General features: G+C 43.9%; 1 protein-coding gene across 1 annotated transcript in view; it reads right to left on the reverse strand.

The window, feature by feature from the left end:
* ELOVL4 (ELOVL fatty acid elongase 4) overlaps window positions 1-21,604 on the reverse strand; it is a 68,943-nt gene that overhangs the window by 36,604 nt on the left and 10,735 nt on the right. Inside the window, exon 2 of the mRNA XM_005299607.4 lies at window positions 1,813-2,000. Coding sequence (XP_005299664.2) covers window positions 1,813-2,000 — 188 coding nt within the window. The remainder of the gene's footprint in view (window positions 1-1,812; window positions 2,001-21,604) is intronic.

Consider the following 21,604-nt stretch of genomic DNA (forward strand, 5'->3'; position numbering starts at 1 on the left):
AAACTGACATTAAGTTTTTAATTAGCACTAACATTTCTAAACCTAGTGTTGAAGATGGCCATCTACCTGAAAAAGTGATGTAATGTGACATCAACTACAGAATATATTATTTTTAGATCAACCATCTCTCTTTCCCCCTCTCCAGCATACACTATCTGTATTACAAGTCTTCAGAGAGGACCTTGGAGTTGCCTTCACCTTTCCCACCTTTAGTTGAAGAAATCAAATGTAGTGCTGACACTGAACTGTTTATTCTTTGCAATTAGATGAGACACACACTGAGTCAAATTCTGCTATAACATATATTCTTTGTAATCCTATTGTCTTTAGTGGGTGGTGTAAATAGGAGAGGAATGTGGTCCAGTATGTTCTGAATAATTTAATAGGGAGAGGACTTTCACTGAGGAGTCATGGTTAAAATTCAATCTACTGAAATATGTCTTGACACAAGCAGCTTCCACATAGCCCAACAATGCTGTAAAAGAAGCCCTAGGTCCATATGAAAAAAATAATTGTCGGGAACAATACCACTTCAATGGTGAACACATAAAAATAGATTTTTAAGAGTCCAGTTCCTAAAAGCTGTTAGTTTCAACTGCACAGTTCACTTGTTTAATTCCAGGCTCCTGGCAACAGATCTTGTGCTAGCAAAATCTAAATTCTTCCATCAAGGAGTTAATCTGAAGAAAGATTTTCAGCAAATGAATGAAGATAGTCACAAATTTTAAATCAGCAAAAGGTTTGCTGAACTGATATGAATTGCACTAAAAAGCAGTAAGGAATGTTCTAGTAATCAGAGCATTCAGGTGAACATTTCTCACCTTATAAAGTTGTATGCAAGATAATTCAAGCTTAGGTCACTGAACATGATCCCATTAAGGCCTTGCCCACACAAGGAAATTCACTATCATAACTGTAGTGGAATAAAATATTCTGCGATAGCTATTTCTTAATAACTCCCCTTAGGAATAAAAGTGTCCACACGGGAGCTATTCCAGAATAGCTATTGAGGGGTAACATACTCTGTTTTAGCCATGCTGGTCAATTTACCCAGGTAGACAAGGCCTAAGAAAGGTGAAGTGTAGCAAGCAGCAAGACCAAGTAACTTGGCTATCATAAATCCATGTTTGTGAAATCTCATGTTTTTCAATAGACAACTCCATGAACTGAGTAGGAATACTATTGTAAGATTTTGCCTCGCTGCCCTTAACTAAAAGAAAATATGATTTACCTCTTTTGTTCTCATTCTAAAGATCAAGAAAAGTTTGAATTTCCATTACCTCACTAATATTTTGCAGACATACACTGAAAATACAATCTAATATAATGTAGCTATCCTTCAGTTTCTAACATAATAGCTTGTCTGAGACCTTGCAGAAAAAAAATAAAAAGACAGGGTGCCAAATTCTGATTTTAGTTATACTGGTACAAGTCTAGAATAACTCTACTGACTTCCGTTGCTATGCTCCAGAACTGGGTAATTGTAAGAAGAATCTGATGCAGGGGCAGACATATCTTCCACTCAAAAAGGATTTTTACCATCAGTGTTAAACAAAGTATTAATAAGTCAAGCTATTCTACATGACTCCTACATATATGTTTTTACAGAATGATGATTCACAAACTCATGATATATACCATTTTCAACAACACCATTACCAAGAGAGCTCTAAAAATCCAATCATCAATGTATTCAGCTTCCAAAACGGGCAGTAAATTTATCCAGAGAATATAAAAATTATAGAATTCACAACTTTGACAGTGTTAGATAAATTGTAACACAATTCAAAAGTTTAAAAATACAATACCAACCTCTTTGAAAATATAGAAGTTAAGTAGAACCATTCCAAAGTTGTAGCTAACCAGCAAGAAGCGCAATTGGAAGGGTTCTCTTCTCCTCATCCACTTGGGACCCAGCCAGACAGTGAGGAGGTAAAGAGTGCTTATAGTCAGTGTTGGAAATGGAGATTGCATCAAGAACCAGTCATCAACACGTTTGTCTGAGGGAAATAAAACATAACAAATTAACTGAAATAAACTACATGTTTTTTCATTAAGCTTACATAAAATATATTCACTGTAATTTTAGGAATCACATTTCTTAAAGTTAAGAACATAAGAACAGCCATATTGGATCAGACCAAAGGTCCATCTAGCCCAGTACTGTCTTCCGACAATGGCCAATGTCAGGTGCCCAAGAGGGAATGAACAGAACAGGAAATCATCAAGTGATCCATCCCATCACCCATTCCCAGCTTCTGGCAAACAGAGGCTAGGGACACCATCCCTGCCCATACTGGCTAATAGCCATTGATGGACCTATTCTTCATGAACTTATCTAGTTCTTTTTTGAACCCTGTTATAGTCTTAGCCTTCACAACATCCTCTGGCAAGGAGTTCCACAGGTTGACTGTGCGTTGTATGAAAAAATACTTCCTTTTGTTTGTTTTAAACCTGCTGTCTATTAATTTTATTTGGTGACCCCCTAGTTCCCGTGTTATGAGGAGTAAATAACACTTCCTTATTTACTTTCTCCATACAAGTCATGATTTTATAGACCTCTATCATATCTCCCCCCCCCCAAGCTGAAAAGTCCCAGTCTTATTAATCTTTCCTCATATGGAAGCTGTTCCATACCTTTTTTGTTGCCCTTTTCTGAACCTTTTCCAATTCCAATATATCTTTTTTGAGATGGGGTGACCAAATCTGCACGCAGTATTCAAGATGTTGGCATGCCATGGATTTATATAGAGGCAATATGATATTTTCTGTCTTATTATCTATCCCTTTCTTAATGACTCCCAACATTGTTAGCTTTTTTGACTGCCACTGCACACTGAGTGGATGTTTTCAGGGAACTATCCACAATGACTCCAAGAGCTCTTTCTTGAGTGATAACAGCCAATTTAGACCCCGTCATTTTGTATGTATAACTGAGATTATGTTTTCCAATGTGCATTACTTTGCATTTATCAACATTGAATTTCATCTGCCATTTTCTTGCCCAGTCACCCAGTTTTGTGAGATCCTTTTGTAGCTCTTCGCAGTGTGCCTGGGACTTAACTACCTTGCGTAGTTTTGTATCATCTGCAAATTTTCCCACCTCACTGTTTACCTTATTTCCAGATCATTTATGAATCTGTTAAATAGGACTGGTCCCAGTACAGACCCCTGGGTAAATCCCTATTTACTCCTTTCCATTCTGAAATCTGACCATTTAGTCCTACCCTTTGTTTCCTATCTTTTAACCAATTACCGATCCATGAGAGTACCTTCCCTCTTACCCCATGACAGCTTACTTTGCTTAAGAGCCTTTGGTGAGGGACCTTGTCAAAGGCTTTCTGAAAATCTAAGTATACTATATCCACTGGATTTCCCCTTGTCCATATGCTTGTTGACCCCCTCAAAGAATTCTAGTAGATTGCTGAGGCATGATTTCCCTTTACAAAAACCATGTTGACTCTTCCTCAACAAATTATATTAATCTATGTGTCTGACGATTTTGTTCTTTACTATACTTTCAACCAGTTTGCCCAGTACTGAAGTCAGGCTTATTGGCCTGTACTTGCTGGGATCACCTCTGGAGACCTTTTTAAAAATTAGAGTCACATTAGCTATCGTCCAGTCATCTGGTATAGAAGCTGATTTAAATGACAGATCTCAGGTCTAGAGGTAATGATAAGAGTATTGGAAAACTACTAAATAAAACAGTTTAAAGGGTTGGCTTAGTGAGAGTACCCTGTGCTGCCATGTGGGAGACCAAGGTTTTATTTACAGACTCAGTGAGTCACTCAAGAGCACCACTCCAGAGATCTGAAGTTATATTTAAAGGCCCAGAATTTGCTATATTAAGTCCTGGTTCGGTGTCAAAAAAGCATTGCTAGTCTGAGGACCTCGCAACATCTTTGAGATACAGTAATTAAAGCATGGCTCCACTTTGAAAAATAACCCTGTAAAAAATGGCACCCGTTTAATCAGCAGATCTGCTTTTTATCTGTACTCAGAATTGTATCTAGTTACTTTACATACAAAGAATAACTTTTTCATTACCATCAGCACAGCTGTAGGAGAGTGAACAGGATTATTTTCTGGCTCATGAACTATCAGTGGTATTGTTAACTTAATTTCAATTACAGGGCCACTTGTGGAATATCATTGTCTTAAAATTTTGCCCTTGGTTACACTTGTGCAACCTCACTGAAAGAAATACAGTTGTACATATGGAACTAAGGGTAAAATTTGGCATGCAGAATCTTTATTACTGGTCATGTTACATAACCCTGAACTAATACATGATCCCAGTTTAAGTTGCAGGGCTGACAGAAAACCCATCTTTTTATTTGTAAATTGTACAATTCTGATACAGAATCGATGAAAAAAATATAAAACACAACATTTCCATTTGTACAAATTAGAATCATATTTTAGGGTCAGATATCTCAAAACCATCTGGACTTTTAACAAGTTCTGTATAGCAGAATTTGCAGGACTGTAGCCTGCAGAAAGGCCAAATCACATGGTGCTGGCGCTTCCTCCCTGCTTCCAGCCACTTTTACAAATGTCCAAGCTCTTCTTTGCAATGAAGAGCTTCGAGGCTAGATAGAAGGATTAAGGAAGAGAAACCAGGCTAACTACATCCACTAGGGGGCTGTTGCTATTGAATAGAAAGAGAAAAGGGAACAGGAGACAGCCTCAAAAACTGGAGTCACTAGCACAGGGGTGGGCAAACTTTTTGGCCACATTGGGGTTCCAAAACTGTATGGAGGGCCGGGTAGGGAAGGCTGTGCCTCCCCAAACAGCCTGTCCCGCTCCTGCTCCCCCTCTCCACCCCCTCCCACTTCCCGTCCCCTGACTGCCCCCCTCAGAACCCTCCACCATTCAACCCCCCCCGCTCCTTGTCCCCTGACTGCTCCCTCCCGGGACCCCCTGCCCCCGGGGACCCCACCCCCTATCCAACCCCTCCTATTCTCTGTCCCCTGACTGCCCCGCCCCCTATCCACACCCCTGCCCCCTGACAGGCACCCCCAGGACTCCCACGCCTATCCAACCCCTCATGTTCCCCGTCCCCTGACAGCCCCCCCCAGAACCTTGGCCCCATCCAACCGCCCCCTGCTCCCTGTTCCCTAGACTGCCCCCCAAAACCCCCTGCCCTTATCCAACCCCCCCGCTCCCCACACCCTTACCATGCCACTCAGAGCAGCATGTCTGGCAGCCCTGCCCCCACACTGCCCAGCAGGAGCTCGCAGCCCCGCCGCCCAGCGCGCTGGTGGCATGGTGAGCTGAGGCTGCGGGGGAGGGATGACAGCAGGGGAGGAGCCGGGGGCTAGCCTCCCCGGCCGGGAGTTCAAGGGCCGGGCAGGACCGTCTGATGGGCTGGATGTGGCCTGCAGGCCTTAGTTTGACCACCTCTGCACTAGCAGGATTGGTGCTGTTAGAATAAGAGGAGCCAATGGGATAAGGGAACTAGGCAACTTGTGCATGAGAGAGAAGACCCAAGCATCATGGAAGTATGTATAGGGAAAAGAGAAGTGGACCAGGTGGCAGAGAAATATTTACGGTGAACCAGAGAGCAGCCATGCCAACCCTGTGGGGAAAAAAAAACAAAGAAAAAAAAAAAAAAAAAAAAACCAGAAATTGGGCTTGTTTTTTGATCGGCTCCCAGCAACCAGGGGTAGGGGGGGACAATCAGGGGCAAGGGTGCGGGGGGGAGAGAGTCAGGGGTGCACAGTGGGCCCACCACAGTCCCCAGACTGAACACCGGGGGGAATCTAGTCACATAGAGTGTTGGGGTTCTTAGGGATTAGCTTGTTTTGGCCTTGTTTTGAAATGTGATTAGCTTGATTTTTGGCTTATTGTGAAAGTTGGAGTGTTTATTTACCACAAGAAAGTTGGCAACTGTGCCAGAGAGATATAGTGGAACAGACCAGGTGAGAATGGGAGAAAACATGAAGGGCAAGAGGTGACTGTAATTAACATAGTTCTTGGGACAGTATCTCTCTTAAAATATGATCCAACCTGTGACCATGACTGAGAACCATGACTTTACAGTACTCAAAGTCTGGGATTACTCAGCACTGCAGCATTTGTTTCCAGCCCTAGCAAGATGCTAAATATTTCCCCAGAAATCAAGTTGTGATGATTACCATTTTACCATCCCACCCACACTTCTATTACCATTCAATTTTAGCAACTGCTTTCTCTCTAGCAAATTGAGATAAACAAGTGCAACGCTTATCCCACCAGAAATAACAGAACCTCAGCTTCCCAACAGAATGAAATATTGGCGCAGAGTCTCAACTGTGCTCAGCTTCTGCCAAGCAAAGATAAGATAGTGTCTGCAATGGAACCAATTATGGCTTCTAGATTCTGGAATCAGTTCTGGGCCATCTGAGAGCTGGGAGTAGCCAAGAAGTAGCATGCTCCGGCCACATCACCTTCTCATCTCATACATGGAGGGCTGCCAGGGTGTGGTAACACAGAAACCAAAAGAGATCCAGTTGCTTTGCAGCTTCTTTGCACTGCCTGAGCAGCACAAAGGGTCAAGATTGCATCAGTGAATCTGGCCTTTCATCTCCAGCCGGTGGTTGAAAAGACACTGAATGTCTAATATGCCAGTATTGAAATGGGAGCACAGGGAGACCATTTGAATCCCACCAACTGCCAACATAATAAGCAATTCCTTCTTCTGCATCAAGGGGAACTACAACCCCAATGGAAATGACAGGAGAAAATGTCTGGCACAGAAAACCTCTGAATCAAATACCATATGTGCAAAGAAACCAGAGTGAAGATGGACAATGCAGGCACCAGGAGAGACATAGCCCACAACTCTAACTCTAAAAGATGACCAGGCTCTGGTAAGAGTTCCCATTATCATTCCAGGCAGGGAAAAAGTAAAACAAAGCAATCTGCTTTGATGAGCTAATTCTCCCAGTTGTAAATTGGGCATTGTATTGTTACCATCTGGGACAGGTCAGGTTCGTCCCTCTTTGGCAGTACTTGGCAGTGTTCAGCCTCAGGTGGGGTAGAATTCAGGCTATCCCTATATATTGTGACAGACCCAGATCAGTGGGGTACAGGAGTCTGGTAGAGGGCAAATATACTGGTCACTGGATGAGTAGTTTTCTGTTCCCTGAGTGACCAGAGCAGGGGCTGCACTAGAGTAATCAGGAACCTGCTAGAACCAGTTAAGGCAGGCAGGTTAATTAGGACACCTGGAGCCAATTAAGAAGAAACTGCTAGAATCAATTAAGGCAGGCTAATCAGGGCACCTGGGTTTTAAAAGGAGCTCACTTCAGTTTGTGGTGCAAGTGTGAGGAGCTGGGAGCAAGAGGCGCAAGGAGCTGAGAGTGTGCTGCTGGAGGACTGAGGAGCACAAGTGTTATCAGACACCAGGAGGAAGGTCCTGTGGTGAGAATAAGGAAGGTGTTTGGAGGAGGCCATGGGGAAGTAGCCAAGGGAGATTGTAGCTGTCATGCAGCTGTTACAGGAGGCACTATAGACAGCTGCAGTCCACAGGGCCCTGGGCTGGAACCTGAAGTAGAGGGCGGGCCCGGGTTCCCCCCAAACCTCCCAATTGACCTGGACTGTGGGCTCTTCCAGAGGGGAAGGTCTCTGGTCTGTTCCCCAACCCAAATGGTGAATCTCTGAGGCAAGAAAATCTGCCAATAAGCACAGGACCCACCAAGATAGAGGAGGAACTTTGTCACACTCGTGTCAGAAGTGGGATCTTGGGGCGCACAGCGCGGCGGAAGAAGGAGGGTGATTTAAAAAAAACAAAAAACAAAAAGAGGAAGAGGATTTATTTTTTTCACCACAATGGATGATATAGTGCGGACACTGATACAAGCTACGGTGGCCCAGCAGGAGGCTACCCATGTCCAGGCAGCCGCCCAACAGGAGGCAGTACAGCTGCAGCAAGAGACTAATCGCCTGCTGATGGACCAGGCTGCTCAAGACTGTGCTATGTTGCGGGAACTGGTAAACCAGGTAAAATCCCTTACAGAGCGGAATCGCGGCCATGTTGGGACGCGGCTCATACGGGCCAGCCATTGGCTGCAGAAAATGACATGGGAGGATGATGTAGAGGCATACCTTCTGGCCTTTGAGAGGACAGCCCTACGGGAGGCCTAGCCTCGAGATCAGTGGTCTGGCATCCTTGCCCCATTCCTGTGTGGGGAGGCCCAGAAGGCCTACCATGATCTGCCTGAAGAGACTGCGGCAGACTACCCCCAGCTGAAAGCAGAGATCCTGGCCAGATCTGGGGTAACGACAGCAGTGTGGGCCCAGCAGTATCACAGCTGGAAGTACCAGGAAGACAAAACCCCGCGGTCCCAATTGTACGACCTCATCCATCTCGCACGAAAGTGGTTGCAAACAGTCCCGGAGTCTGGAAGAGATACTACCCTGTTTCCCCGAAAATAAGACAGTGTCTTATATTAATTTTTGCTCCCAAAGATGCGCTAGGTCTTATTTTCAGGGGATGTCTTATTTTTCAGAAATGAAAAATGCCTTATTATCGGTGGATGCCTTATTATCGGGGAGGTCTTATTATCGGGGGGATGCCTTATATTACAACGAGAGGCAAAACTGTAAGTAGGCCTTATTTTCGGAGGATGTCTTATTTTCGGGGAAACAGGGTAGCAGTTCTGGTCATCGACCGATACATGAGGGGACTACCACCAGACTTTCGTGCCTGGGTAAGCCAGAACGAACCCTCCACCTATGACGAGGTTGTCGCCCTGGTAGAGAGGTGAAGGACAGCGAGGGAGCTGACCCAACCAGTTAAGGAAGAGGCACACCGGGTTAAACTAGCAGCACCAAGCCCTAAAGTTCGGGTGACTGGGCCACCAGGAGGGCCCGGGTGGAAAAAGAGAGGCTGAAGGCCCATCAGAGGCCACAAATTGTCAGAGCACCGAGGGAGAAGAGGATCGTGATGTTAGACTGCCCAAACCAAGAGACCGGGGAATGCCTAGAGCTCCATACAGATGTTATGCCTGCGGGGAGTGGGGACACATAGCTGCACAGTGTCCCAATGCTGAGGAGCCTATGCAGTGTAACCTGGGGAACTGGGCAGATCCATTCTCCCTAATCCACCTTGTGGGGGTCTCACTAACCCCACATATGTATACCAGACCAGTGAAACTAAATGGGGTAGGGACCACGGCACTGGTGGATTCGGGGAGTGCTATCACGCTCATCTCAGGGAACTGCTGCAGGCTAAACGTACAGGGATAACATGTGTCCATGGGACAGTTAGTTACTACCCCACCATCCTAGTAAAAATCGAGATCCAAGGGAACACCACCTGCTGCTACCTCAGTATAGTCCCTAATCTCCCATACCCGGTGCTCATAGGGAGGGACTTCCCAGGGTTTGGAAACTTACTCCCAGTAGGGGGATTGGAGAAAGATGGGGAACCTAAAATTGATGAGGCATCCACAGCAGACTGTCAACCTCCAATCTTCTCTGAAATATCCCCAGATTTGTTCTCCACTCCCAGACAGGGTAGAAAGACAAAAAGGGAAAGAAGGGCAGCTAAGGCCTTGGGAACCCGAATACTGACCCAAAGCCAGAGGGTCGCTCTTGTAGGTAGGCGGACCCGCGCAGCTGAAAAGGAGGCCACGCAGGAGGGAGAAGCACCTGAGTCTGACCCCCACCCTAATGCTTCTGAACCAGTAGAGGTAACAGAGACTGGGCCCCTAGGTCTTGGGCAGATTAGCCCCGGGAGAGGAAATTTTGGACAGGACCAGGCAGAAGACCCAAAGTACGACAACATTAGGAAGGAGGTGACTGAAATAGATGGGGTCCCCGTGGAAGGGAAAACCCAGGGACCAGGACCCTACTTCGTAATGAAGAAGGATCTCTTATACTGGGTTGCACCAGTACAGGGGCAGAAGGTACAGCAGATCCTAATACCTCAAAAACATCAGAACGCTGTATTAAGTCTTGCTCATAGTCATCTTTTTGGGGGGGATTTGGGGGTAGAGAAGACCCTGGCACGAGTGCTACAATGGTTCTTCTGGCCAGGAGTACATGAAGAAGTGCGGAGGTACTGTGCCTCCTGCCCGGAGTGTCAGCTGCACAGTCCCCGTCCCCACTTGAGGGCACCTTTAGTGCACCTTCCCATCATAGAGGTCCCCTTCGAGCGAATAGCCATGGACCTAGTGGGACCCCTGGAGAAGACGGCTCGGGGCCACCAATATATACTTGTTTTGGACTATGCTACTCGCTACCCAGAAGCCGTCCCCCTGCAGAACACGGCCTCTAAAACTATAGCCAAAGAGCTGGTGGGGATCTTTGCCCGAATGGGGCTACCGAAGGAGATATTAACTGACCAAGGAACCCCATTTATGTCAAAGCTAATGAAGGACCTCTGTACGCTGCTCCATATACATACCCTGAGAACTTCGGTCTACCATCCGCAGACTGATGGGTTGGTAGAAAGCTTTAACCGAACCCTCAAGGCTATGATAAGGAAGGTGGTAAGTTGGGACGGGAAGGATTGGGACACCCTACTACCCTACCTTATGTTCACTATCCGGGGAGGTACCTCAGGCCTCAACTGGGTTTTCCCCCTTCGAGTTATTATACGGGCGTCACCCCCGTGGCATACTAGATATCGCCAAAGAGATCTGGGAAGAGGAACCCAATGAGGGGGAAAATATAATAAAGCCGGTAATGCAGATGCGAGACCGGATAGCCCGGGTTACCCCTATTGTACAGGAACATTTGGAGAAGGCACAGGAGGCCCAGCGAACCCATTACAATCGCCAGGCAAAAGTGCGACAGTTCCAACCAGGGGATCGGGTTATGGTGTTGTTACCCACTGCAGAAAGCAAGCTTCTGGCCCAATGGCAGGGGCCCTATGAGGTGGTTGAACCTGTGGGGGAAAGTAACCTACAAGGTGCGGCAGCCAGGACGCAGAAAACAAGAACAGATTTATCACGTTAACCTTCTGAAACCATGGCATGCACAAGAGGCATGCACAACAGTCCAAAAAGACCTAACCCAGGAAAACAAGCCTTCCAAACAGGTGAGAGTGTCTCCCGATTTAACACCAGACCAGAAGAATGAGGTGTCTGAGATGATCTTACGGAACCAAGATGTGTTCTCAACAAAACCGGGTCGAACAACCGAGACATATCACCACATCGTCACAAACCCTGGGGCCAGAGTAACAATGAGGCCCTATCGGGTGCCAGCGGCAAAAAGGGAGGAAATAAAAGCAGAAGTAAAAAAAATGCTGGAGTTGGGGATCATCGAAGAATCCCACAGTCAGTGGTCCAGCCCAATTGTGCTGGTGCCCAAACCTGATGGCACCACAAGATTTTGCAATGACTTCCGGCGACTAAACGAAGTATCCCAGTTTGACGCGTACCCTATACCTCGCATAGATGAGCTAGTGGACCGTCTGGGTAATGCCCGGTACTTGACTACCCTAGACTTGACAAAGGGGTACTGGCAGATCCCCTGGCAGAAGCCGCAAAGGAAAAGACTGCGTTCTCTACACCAGAGGGTCTTTTTCAATATACTGTCCTCCCTTTTGGACTACATGGGGCCCCAGCTACCTTCCAGTGCCTCATGGACAAGCTATTATGCCCGCATAAGTTATGTTGCTGCCTACTTGGACGATGTGGTCATTCATACCCCAGACTGGGAAACCCACCTGAAGAAGGTGGAGGCAGTCCTCGATACCTTCAGGTGAGCTGGCCTTACAGCAAACCCTGCCAAGTGCGCTGTAGGGTTTACAGAGGCCAAATATCTTGGCTACATTGTGGGAAAAGGTCTGGTAAAACTCCAACTGAACAAGTTAGAGGCCATCCAAACTTGGCCCCAACCAAATAGCAAGAAACAAGTCCGGGCGTTCCTAGGTGTGGTGGGGTATTACCGACGATTTATCCCCCACTTTGCCACAAGGGCAAGCCCCCTGACAGACCTAGTGAAAGCCCGTGGACCTGATCTGGTGAGATGGTCTGACACAGCAGAGGAAGCATTCACAGACCTACGGACTGCCCTCTGCAGTAACCCCGTACTGATAAACTCCTTGGTGAAATCAGGGGCTATCCTGCAGACGGATGCATCGGAAGTAGCGTTGGGGGCCGTTCTATCACAGATGGTCGGGGAGGAGGAACACCCAATTCTATACTTCAGTCGGAAACTCCTTCCAAGGGAACAAAAATATGCAGTGGTGGAGAGAGAATGCCTCGCTGTAAAATGGGCCATGGAAACATTGCGCTACTACCTGGTCGGGCGCAGATTTGTCCTCGTGACCGACCATGCCCCTCTTCAATGGATGCAGCGGAACAAGGAGAAGAACACAAGGGTGACCAGATGGTTCTTATCCCTTCAACCTTTCCAGTTCCGTGTGCAACACAGAGCAGGGAGCCGTCAGGGCAACACTAATGGCTTGTCACGTGTGCACTGTCTGGCGTCCCAAGCTGCCTAACCCCTTGGCGTTGAGCAGGGGAGAGGGATATGTGACAGACCCAGACCAGTGGGGTACAGGAGTCTGGTAGAGGGCAAATATACTGGTCACTGGATGAGTAGTTTTCTGTTCCCTGAGTGACCAGAGCAGGGGCTGCACTAGAGTAATCAGGAACCTGCTAGAACCAGTTAAGGCAGGCAGGCTAATTAGGACACCTGGAGCTAATTAAGAAGAAGCTGCTAGAATCAATTAAGGCAGGCTAATCAGGGCACCTGGGTTTTAAAAGGAGCTCACTTCAGTTTGTGGTGCGAGTGTGAGGAGCTGAGAGTGAGGGTGTGCTGCTGGAGGACTGAGGAGCACAGGCGTTATCAGACACTAGCAGGAAGGTCCTGTGGTGAGAATAAGGAAGGTGTTTGGAGGAGGCCATGGGGAAGTAGCCCAGGGAGATTGTAGCTGTCATGCAGCTGTTACAGGAGGCACTATAGACAGCTGCAGTCCACAGGGCCCTGGGCTGGAACCCGGAATAGAGGGCGGGCCCGGGTTCCCCCCAAACCTCCCAATTGACCTGGACTGTGGGTTCTTCCAGAGGGGAAGGTCTCTGGGCTGTTCCCCAACCCACATGGTGAATCTCTGAAGCAAGAAAATCCGCCAATAAGCGCAGGACCCACCAAGATAGAGGAGGAACTTTGTCACAATATCTATTGGCTTAATTCAGGGATCAGCTATCTTTGGCACGTGGCCAAATCCGGTTTGTTTACCTGCCGCGTCCGCAGCTTTGGCCGATCGCAGCTCCCACTGGCCGTGGTTCGCCGCTCCAGGCCAATGGGGGCTGCGGGAAGTGGCAGCCAGCACTAGAACTAGGTGCTCCACGCCTGACAAAAATAGCCAGATATAAAATCTCCTCCTATATTTTCATTTCCTTCCATAAGAAAAAATATGGGAGACATATCACCACCACCTTCCTTCCACAAATACTAATTGCACTCAACTCCATTAAACTTAAAAGAATCTGACAGTTTCTAGAGGGGTTTTGAGGTTCCCCCCTTCCCTGGGATAGAAAAACCAAAGAAGACCTTAATCTGGGAACTGGATCTTGATGGACAGACACCGCTACCCAGTGATGAGCCCTCATGACTTTATTAGGGCTGCACACTGCTACCGGTGCCTGCCCATGCAGATCTGTTTCAGGATTATGGCTGAAGATTTCACATGGGACTCTGAAATTCAAAAATAGGATGAAAACTTGATAAAATGCAAAAAAGGCTAGTAAAGCTGAAGTCTCCAAGTGACAAGAAAAATAGTTTTCTTAGTGTAATTACATTCTCTTTTGTGTAAAGGTGCAAAGCTATGCCTTTAATAGGTCACCAAATCACAATACAAAGTATAATGCTACAAGTTATACAACATCTGGTTTAAAAAAAATATGGATATGTTCTACTTATGGTAAAATCTTTACCACCTATGCAATACCTGAGGAAACATCTTAGTGGAGTGGCAACCCTCCCCACAATGTACAGAGCAAATCACACAGCACCTACACAGTTGCTGTTACAATCCCTGAACTGTAACTGTGCTTGCAGCTTGAACAATGGATCTGCATAGTTCAGATACACAGTTAATAGCTGCTCCCTGGTCCACCCAAAACATTTTCAAAGAGAGCACAATGTAGTATCACTCCTCATTGTGCACTGAGGTTCCAAGTCTGCCTGGGTGGTCCTTCTGTGGCCTGTCTCTCCCAGGGACAGGTTTAACAGGGGTGCTGGAACAATTTTTATAGTGGGGGTGCTAAAAGCCATTTAGCCAAACTGTAAATCCTGTATATAATGGAAACACTTCAAGCCAGAGGGTGCAGCAGCACCCCCAGCAACCCTAGTTCCAGAACCTATCAGTTCTACTATGTTTTAGGTGTAATGTGCCTGCACAAGGGATGACAAGATCCCAGTCACTTCCCCTATACTGAAAGCAATTTGAGATATGCTTTGGCTAATCAATTCTACTACTGACATTCCACTACTGATGAGTTAATTGTTGGTAACTTCTATCACACCTATTACATCATGGTTTCTTATATTTATTTATGAGGCTCAATACTAAATGCAAAGATATATTTTTACAGTAGAGCTACTGGAATGTATTCAATATATCAGGAAATATAGCAGTCCTTTGGAGGTGTGTATCATGTCTCAACATTTCTTTTATAAGTTACTTTGCATGTCCATGCAAAATCCATTTATAACAGCGTAAATTAACTCACAACTATGGTTAAATCAGGCAATACATAATAAGTACCTTCAATAAAATAACTTCACTACGGTTTACTGATTTAAGGTTGCTTGACTGAGATATACAAAAGAACAGTCTGCTGTCACTCTGATGTTGCCCTGAGTTTCTTTTCAGAAAAATTAATTCACACAATCAGATAATATATCGTACTTATAATGAATTTGAACATATTTTGTTAACAGGCAAAAAAAAGTCAGAAACATCCTTACATCAGCAAAATCAGTACTATTATGCACCCTATTCATTAGACAGTGTGATGACCATAAATGACATCTGCTGGGCACAAAAAACTATGGTTTTAAAGTGACTTACTGACTTATTAAATCCAGCAAATTCACTCGCAAGAAGTTGAGAAATGAATCTTCTCATGAAAATTAAATATAAAAGCAAGATAGCTGACCCCTCCAACTGCTTCAGTTCAAAATTACCAATGCCTTTATCTGATTAGAATTGACAGAGAGTGACTGAATGTTTCAGTGGATTAATGCATTTATCTTCCAAATCCTAAAACCCAGATTCTAATTGGATCACAAGTAAAATGACTTGTTACAGCATAGCCAACACCACAACTACATCTCTTTTTTGTAAGAAAAATAAAATGTATATTCCAAAAAGGTAAGAGTTTTAATTTGCACTTAGCCGAAAGAATGAACTCAAAAAACCAACCAAACAAAAAACAGGGAGTCTAGCAGTCGCAAATGTTAATGTTTTTACCACATGAGAAATATAGTTATGCAAAACTCAGACCTTCATATGGAGTAAGTTTTACTGTAATTGTCGGTGGGTGGGTGGGAGTGAAAGTTCTTCAAAATCCCACATTATAAATCTGAAGCAAGAGATAAAAATATATATTCTTTAAGTACCTATCCTTGTGGTATTTAATTCTCCTTATGAGACACATGCGGCTTTAGCATTAGTGGAAGTTACACACATGCACTGGGGGGAGAATCTCAATAAAGGACTTAAATAAAACACCTACATGCTAAGAAAACAAAGAACACAAGGACACAAAATTAACCTATCTTCCAACGTTTTTACGGGGGAGGGAATCAATAATGTGGTGAGCGAAAGCTAAAACAGAAAGAAGCTCAACCAAATCATATTATACGGTGTTCAATTTTTTTGGTGTGAAATTTGCTTCTGTCAAATCTAAGGGCTATTTTCTTTATAATTATCTGTAAGTTATTATAGAGACTCAAAAATTAATCTTTCCAAATTATTTTAACCAGTAAGTATAAACTGTGAAAAGAGGCAGAAGAACACTGTATCTACAAATATATATTGTAGGGGAAAATCCTGCATTGGCAGGAAGATGACTGCATGGTCTAAGGTGGCTTTTCTATCCAGTTTCTATATTAGCTTTGGAAAGCATTATACATCTAAAAATACATAATGCAGGTTTAAAATATCCTTGCATTCATATTTCATGTAATATCAACACACAATAGTCTAGGTTTTTAGATTAAGAGCATATTCATTCCTTAGCTAGAAGGTTGCTACTCACTAATTTATCTGGGGAGCCTTTCAAAGTATTAATAGCTATGGCTACTATTCTCAGCGCAAAGACACTTACAGTGCCAATCCAGCATATCCATCTGTCCAATTACCATCACTTCTGCAGATGTCTTTAAACAGTTACATTTCTAAAGGCGCGCTTCATGAGCAAGCTTTTTCAGCTCATTCAGTGTATTTTGACAAAATTTAAACTGATATTTTAATAATTCCATCAAAAATGATAGTATCCCAGATATTACTAACCAGTTGATCACTTCCTGAGGTACCGTATTATTTTATTTGACTTTTCAGATACTTTCAGTCAGCCCTCCTATTGCTATCATTAAGCAAGGACTTTACAAAACAAAAGAGTACCATCGTAAGAAAGCAAGTCAGGATTAATGAGCTCACACACATTAAACTACAACAAAATGTTTATAAAGGCTTTAAATTAGCTTCCTTCTGATGGAGTTTTTAAGAATTTAAACTGCTAAAAGAAACACTATGCTTCAGAAATAATGGCCCAAATGTTTACTAAATAACAGTCCTGCAAACGTTTACTAACAAGTACAGTATTTACTACTGCACATAATCTACTTGACCTGAAGGGAATCACTCACGGTACAGAGCATGACACTCTAATAAGTGTCTGCAACCCTCGGTCCTAAGCTTGTAAACTGAAGAATTAGCACACATAATAAACATTTCAAATACATTTATTACAAATACATTCTATCACATTTTTTTAGCTTGTCAAAAGAGTCTGCCAGGATGTCAAAAGAATTCTCACCTGGAGGGGTTAAGGTAGCTAGGAAAGGGCCAATTAACTTAGCAGGCTGCACCTAGGGGAGAATTAGGCTGGCTAGGAAAGCCCTAATAGAAGATGAAGCTCAGCTGAGCAGGTGTAGGGTGGGCTCGTACAAAGCCAGAAGGCTCAGAATAGAAGAGGCCTACAGGGGAAGTAGTCTGCAATCATTCCCTGGGAGTAGGGAGGTATGTTTGGAATCTAGACTCTGGCAAGCACCTGAGAGGAGTGAAGCAGCCACAGGGAGCTCCAGTAGTATCCTGGAGGACCAGTGCTAGAGGACAAAATAAGGAATAAGCACAGGGAAATAGTAACAGCGTCTGGGAGTAAGCAGACTGTGGTTGCTGAACAGAGGGTCCCTGTACTGGAACCTGGATTACTGGGTGGGCTGGGGTACTCAGCCCACCACTGAGGAAAGTGCCCTAGTCTTGAATTAGAGGATGGCCTGGAAAGGCAGCCAGACAGTTCATCTGGAGAGACTTTGATATGCAGCCATCCTGCCCCAGAAGGGAAAACACATGGTGACCCAGTTGGAGGACCAAGTCATGAAGAGGGAGTGTGCGGAGTCCCAGTGAATGAGAGGGAATACAGAGCAAACAATGGAAGGGGATACCAGGCCTTGAGCAGCCAGGAAGAGGTGCCCTATAGATGAGTGAATCCTGTTGCTCAGTAGTTCAAGATAACTGAAACCTCAGAATGGACAAGATAAATGCTTTCCAGATGAGCTGCAAATATGCCCTTAAACCCTTTGGTGAATGACTGACCAGTCTGTCCAATTTGAGTTTGAAGGTGAGAACTGACCTCCTATCTCAGTTTCCTTAAACACCACCAAACAGGAGAAAAAAACAATGCTTTTCCCACCCAGGCCTCTGCTAAATTCCTCTTCTGACAATTCAGCCAGTTGTGCCATAGACAGCACTTCAAGCGATGCTAGTGCGTCTAGTTTTGTCAGATTTAAGCTTTGGAACAAAAACTAGCTTTTTGCAAAACCCAAGACCAATAGAAATGTCAGGTTTTGAAAATTTCAGTAGAAACAATTTTCAAAAATAAACTTTCCCCTATGGCATTTGCAATCCAAACACTGCAATATTTTGCTGTTATATGAAAAGATGCTACTGAACCAGAGTAGCAAATTTCTATAAACTCAAGTAAAACTGACTAATTCAAGCCAAGAAAAATGCAAAAAGTAAATGAAATTATTTCACTTCTAATAACATGAGATATTGGTAATGTGGATAAAGTGGGTTTTTTTTTTTTGAAGGATTTTAACATGACTGTCTTCTTAGGAATTGATGCTCCTCTTCTTCTACCACTGTATTATGTGTGACTCAGAAGCATTAATTTATTAGCATTCTGTGACTCTTACAGATGGAAAACTAAGGCACAGATTTATCACTGAGCTGGAGGTACATAACAGACAACAGGACTTCCCTGAATTAATGCCTGAAATGGAGCGTGTTTTTTTTTAGAGAAACACCCAGTCTTGATTTAACAATGTCCAGTGATGGCAATCCACCACAACCCTTCATCAAGTTTTCCAATGGTTAATTGTTGTCATTGTTACAAATGTGAACTTTATTAATTTGAATTTGTCTATCTTCAAATTCCAGCACTGGATCTTGTTTTATACCTTTGTCTGTTAGACTAAAGAGACCTCTTATCAAATTTCTGTTCCCTATGTAGGTACTTACAGATTGTGATCAAGTCACTCAATCTTCTCTTCGATAAAATAATCAGATTGAGCTCCTTGCGTCTTTTGCTATAAGGCATGTTTTTCAATCCTTTAATCAATCTCATGGCCCTTCTCTGAACCCACTCCAACCTTAACCAGCCTTACTGGCTGTTTGATTGGGCCTTATCTTCACCCAGCAGCATTTCAACTATGCTAATAGGGAAAACAGCATAGGTCTAGTGTAAGAGGATTCTACACACACCATTGTTGTGACAGTCATGGTAGGTGTTTGCAAGAGCACTGAGGAGTGAGTACGTTAACTCTGGTGAATTATGTGGACAGTAGCCCAAAAGTGAGTATGGGAGCCAAGCAACTGGCCTTTGTCAATTACTTCCCATCTTTAAAAACAGGCAGACAGATTTAATTCAATTTTTCCCCTCTCCTCCCACTCTGTAATTCTAATAATAAAAAAACCTCCTCCTTTGAGCTGGATACAAGCAGTATTAAAAATGTCAAGCCAAAAATCGTTTGTCTTAAAAAGGTATAAACCACCAAGAGAAGGAAAAGCTAGTGGGAAACTTTCCTGAAACCAGGAATGAGAAGCTTTAGACAAAAAAAATAAATAATAGTTTTTTGAGAACTGTAAGCAACTAAAATGAGAACTTTAGAATGGAAATATCACCATCTTTAATTGCAGTATCACTTTAACTCATTCCTTGGTTGAGATTAGCAAACCAAATTTGAGCAAAAAGCTTTATAGCCAAGATATATACACTTCCATTTGCTTCAGACAGTGAGTTATAGGAGCATTACTGGGCACCAGTATAAATGCATTCCACACTTATGGAATAAACTGCAGTACCAGATCAGACCACAGGGTCGTCTAGTCTAGTTTATATTTGGAAATCCTGAAATGGGAAATTATTAAAAGATACTTCCTCACGGGCAGGTCTTCCTAGCCCCCTTGGCTAAAGACCAACTTATGTCCAGAAGCATGGGGGTTTATATCTTTCAAACTTTATTTTATAATCCTTATTAATGTAACTGTTCTCATCCATCTAAATAGATATTTTTCACATACTTACAAGCACCAGACGACTGTAGGCATAGTGCTGAAATGCTTCCTTGACATGCACAAGCACAATGAAGTGACATTAGGCTAGTTTAATCACATGGCAATCCTAGCAGAGACTCTTTTTAAATTGTTACAATGATGCTACGGGCACAGAAGGATTTGGGGGCTGGAGAAGTTACAGCTTGTAGGTGCTCCAGATAGCCAACACTGTTGTGAGGGCCTGCAGCCATGCATGACATCTACCATCAGTTCCTCCGCTGAGCCACCAGCTCTACTTAAGGTCACAATGGAGAGAGGAAACAGCTCAGTGGATAAATGGCATTTCCACCATAAAACAAAACAAACAAACAAAAAAACCCCACTAACCACAGCGTTTTTTTTTTTAATGCTACAGAACTGCCAATGTTTTAAAGTCAGCAGTGTCTTTGCTGAGGACTAGTGACTTTGGTCATGGGGCGTGGGGTGAACACTGATTAAACAATTACTTCTAACTTAAAAAAAAAATCCCAAACCAAATCATTTCTGGGCGCATACAGTGGGCATCAGCGAAAAATCTTACATTTAAAATTAGGCTGTTTTTTCTTTGACACCATCACACATTTATCCTACCCACCTTGCCAAACATGGGAAGGATGCTGCTGGGACAATGCAAATGGTTCAAGGCAGGTATACCATGTACTCTTACCATGGGGCATGCCTGGGGTGCAAATCTACAGTGCTTCCGCATGCTGTGCAGTAACTGTCCATGTGGACCCTGCTGATGCACACTAAAAGCTCCTTAGTGCACTTTGACATATTACAGTTTGAATCAGCTGTATGCCAAAGCACACTAGGATACTTTTAGCATGCAGTAGTAGGTTCTGCACAGACACTTAGCATATTGGACCACTGCAGATTTACACCCCTGAGCGCCATGCAGTATGTGTACATGTAGAAATGCCCTCAGTGAAGAACACATTGCAAAATGTTTAAAATAGAACTCATATATATGGCTTTAACATCAGTGACAGTACTATGGGCATGAAAGAAAAATGTGGACCTTAGAATTTCATGGTCTCAGCTTACTTATTACATCCTGCAACATTCTGAAAGTTCATTTTTTACCTCTCTTTGCAAATGTGATGCAGCCATATCAACAGGGGCACTGCTGTTCTTCTAACCTAGTCCCAGTAAAAATACTCTAATCATACAACAATAGTAAAGGTTTACATCCCATTCACTTCGGAGACTTGAACTTTAAAACCTATTTGGGGCCATTTAAATGTTTATTAAACAAAGAATTTTTTTCTTTAAAAACCAAGCAAGATAAATGCAGAAAGCTATATTAATACAACATTATGATCGAACAATCACAAGAAGTCAACACACAAGTTAAAGATCCAGCAACATTAATTAACAAGGCACATTAGACTTGCTGTATATTTTGTCAGTTTTCAAACTGGTTCATGTACCACCAGTGCTCCACGTAGCACTCATGGGTCATGTGGTGATGGTTGTGTTTTGTTGCTTCAAAAATACATTAATTCTTTTCTGTTACTAGTTTTGCATGTAAGGAATTGCTTTTCCACACTGACATATGTAAGCAGAAGTGGGGAGGGAAGTGATCCACAAAAGACATGGTCCTTGCTATGAAAAAGTTTGTGAACCTATTTTGTTAGGGTTACCATATTTCAGCAAGCAAAAAAGAGGACGGGAGGAGCCCCGCCCGAGCCCCGCCCCTGCCCCTCCCACTTCCCGCCCCCCCAGAACCCCCAACCCTCCCCCCGTTCCTTGTCCCCTGACTGCCCCCTCCTGGGACCCCTGCCCCTAACTGCCCCCCAGGACTCCACTCCCTATCTAAGCCTCCCT

Source organism: Chrysemys picta, chromosome 3 (assembly GCF_011386835.1).
Source record: "Chrysemys picta bellii isolate R12L10 chromosome 3, ASM1138683v2, whole genome shotgun sequence".
Classification (NCBI taxonomy): domain Eukaryota; kingdom Metazoa; phylum Chordata; order Testudines; family Emydidae; genus Chrysemys; species Chrysemys picta.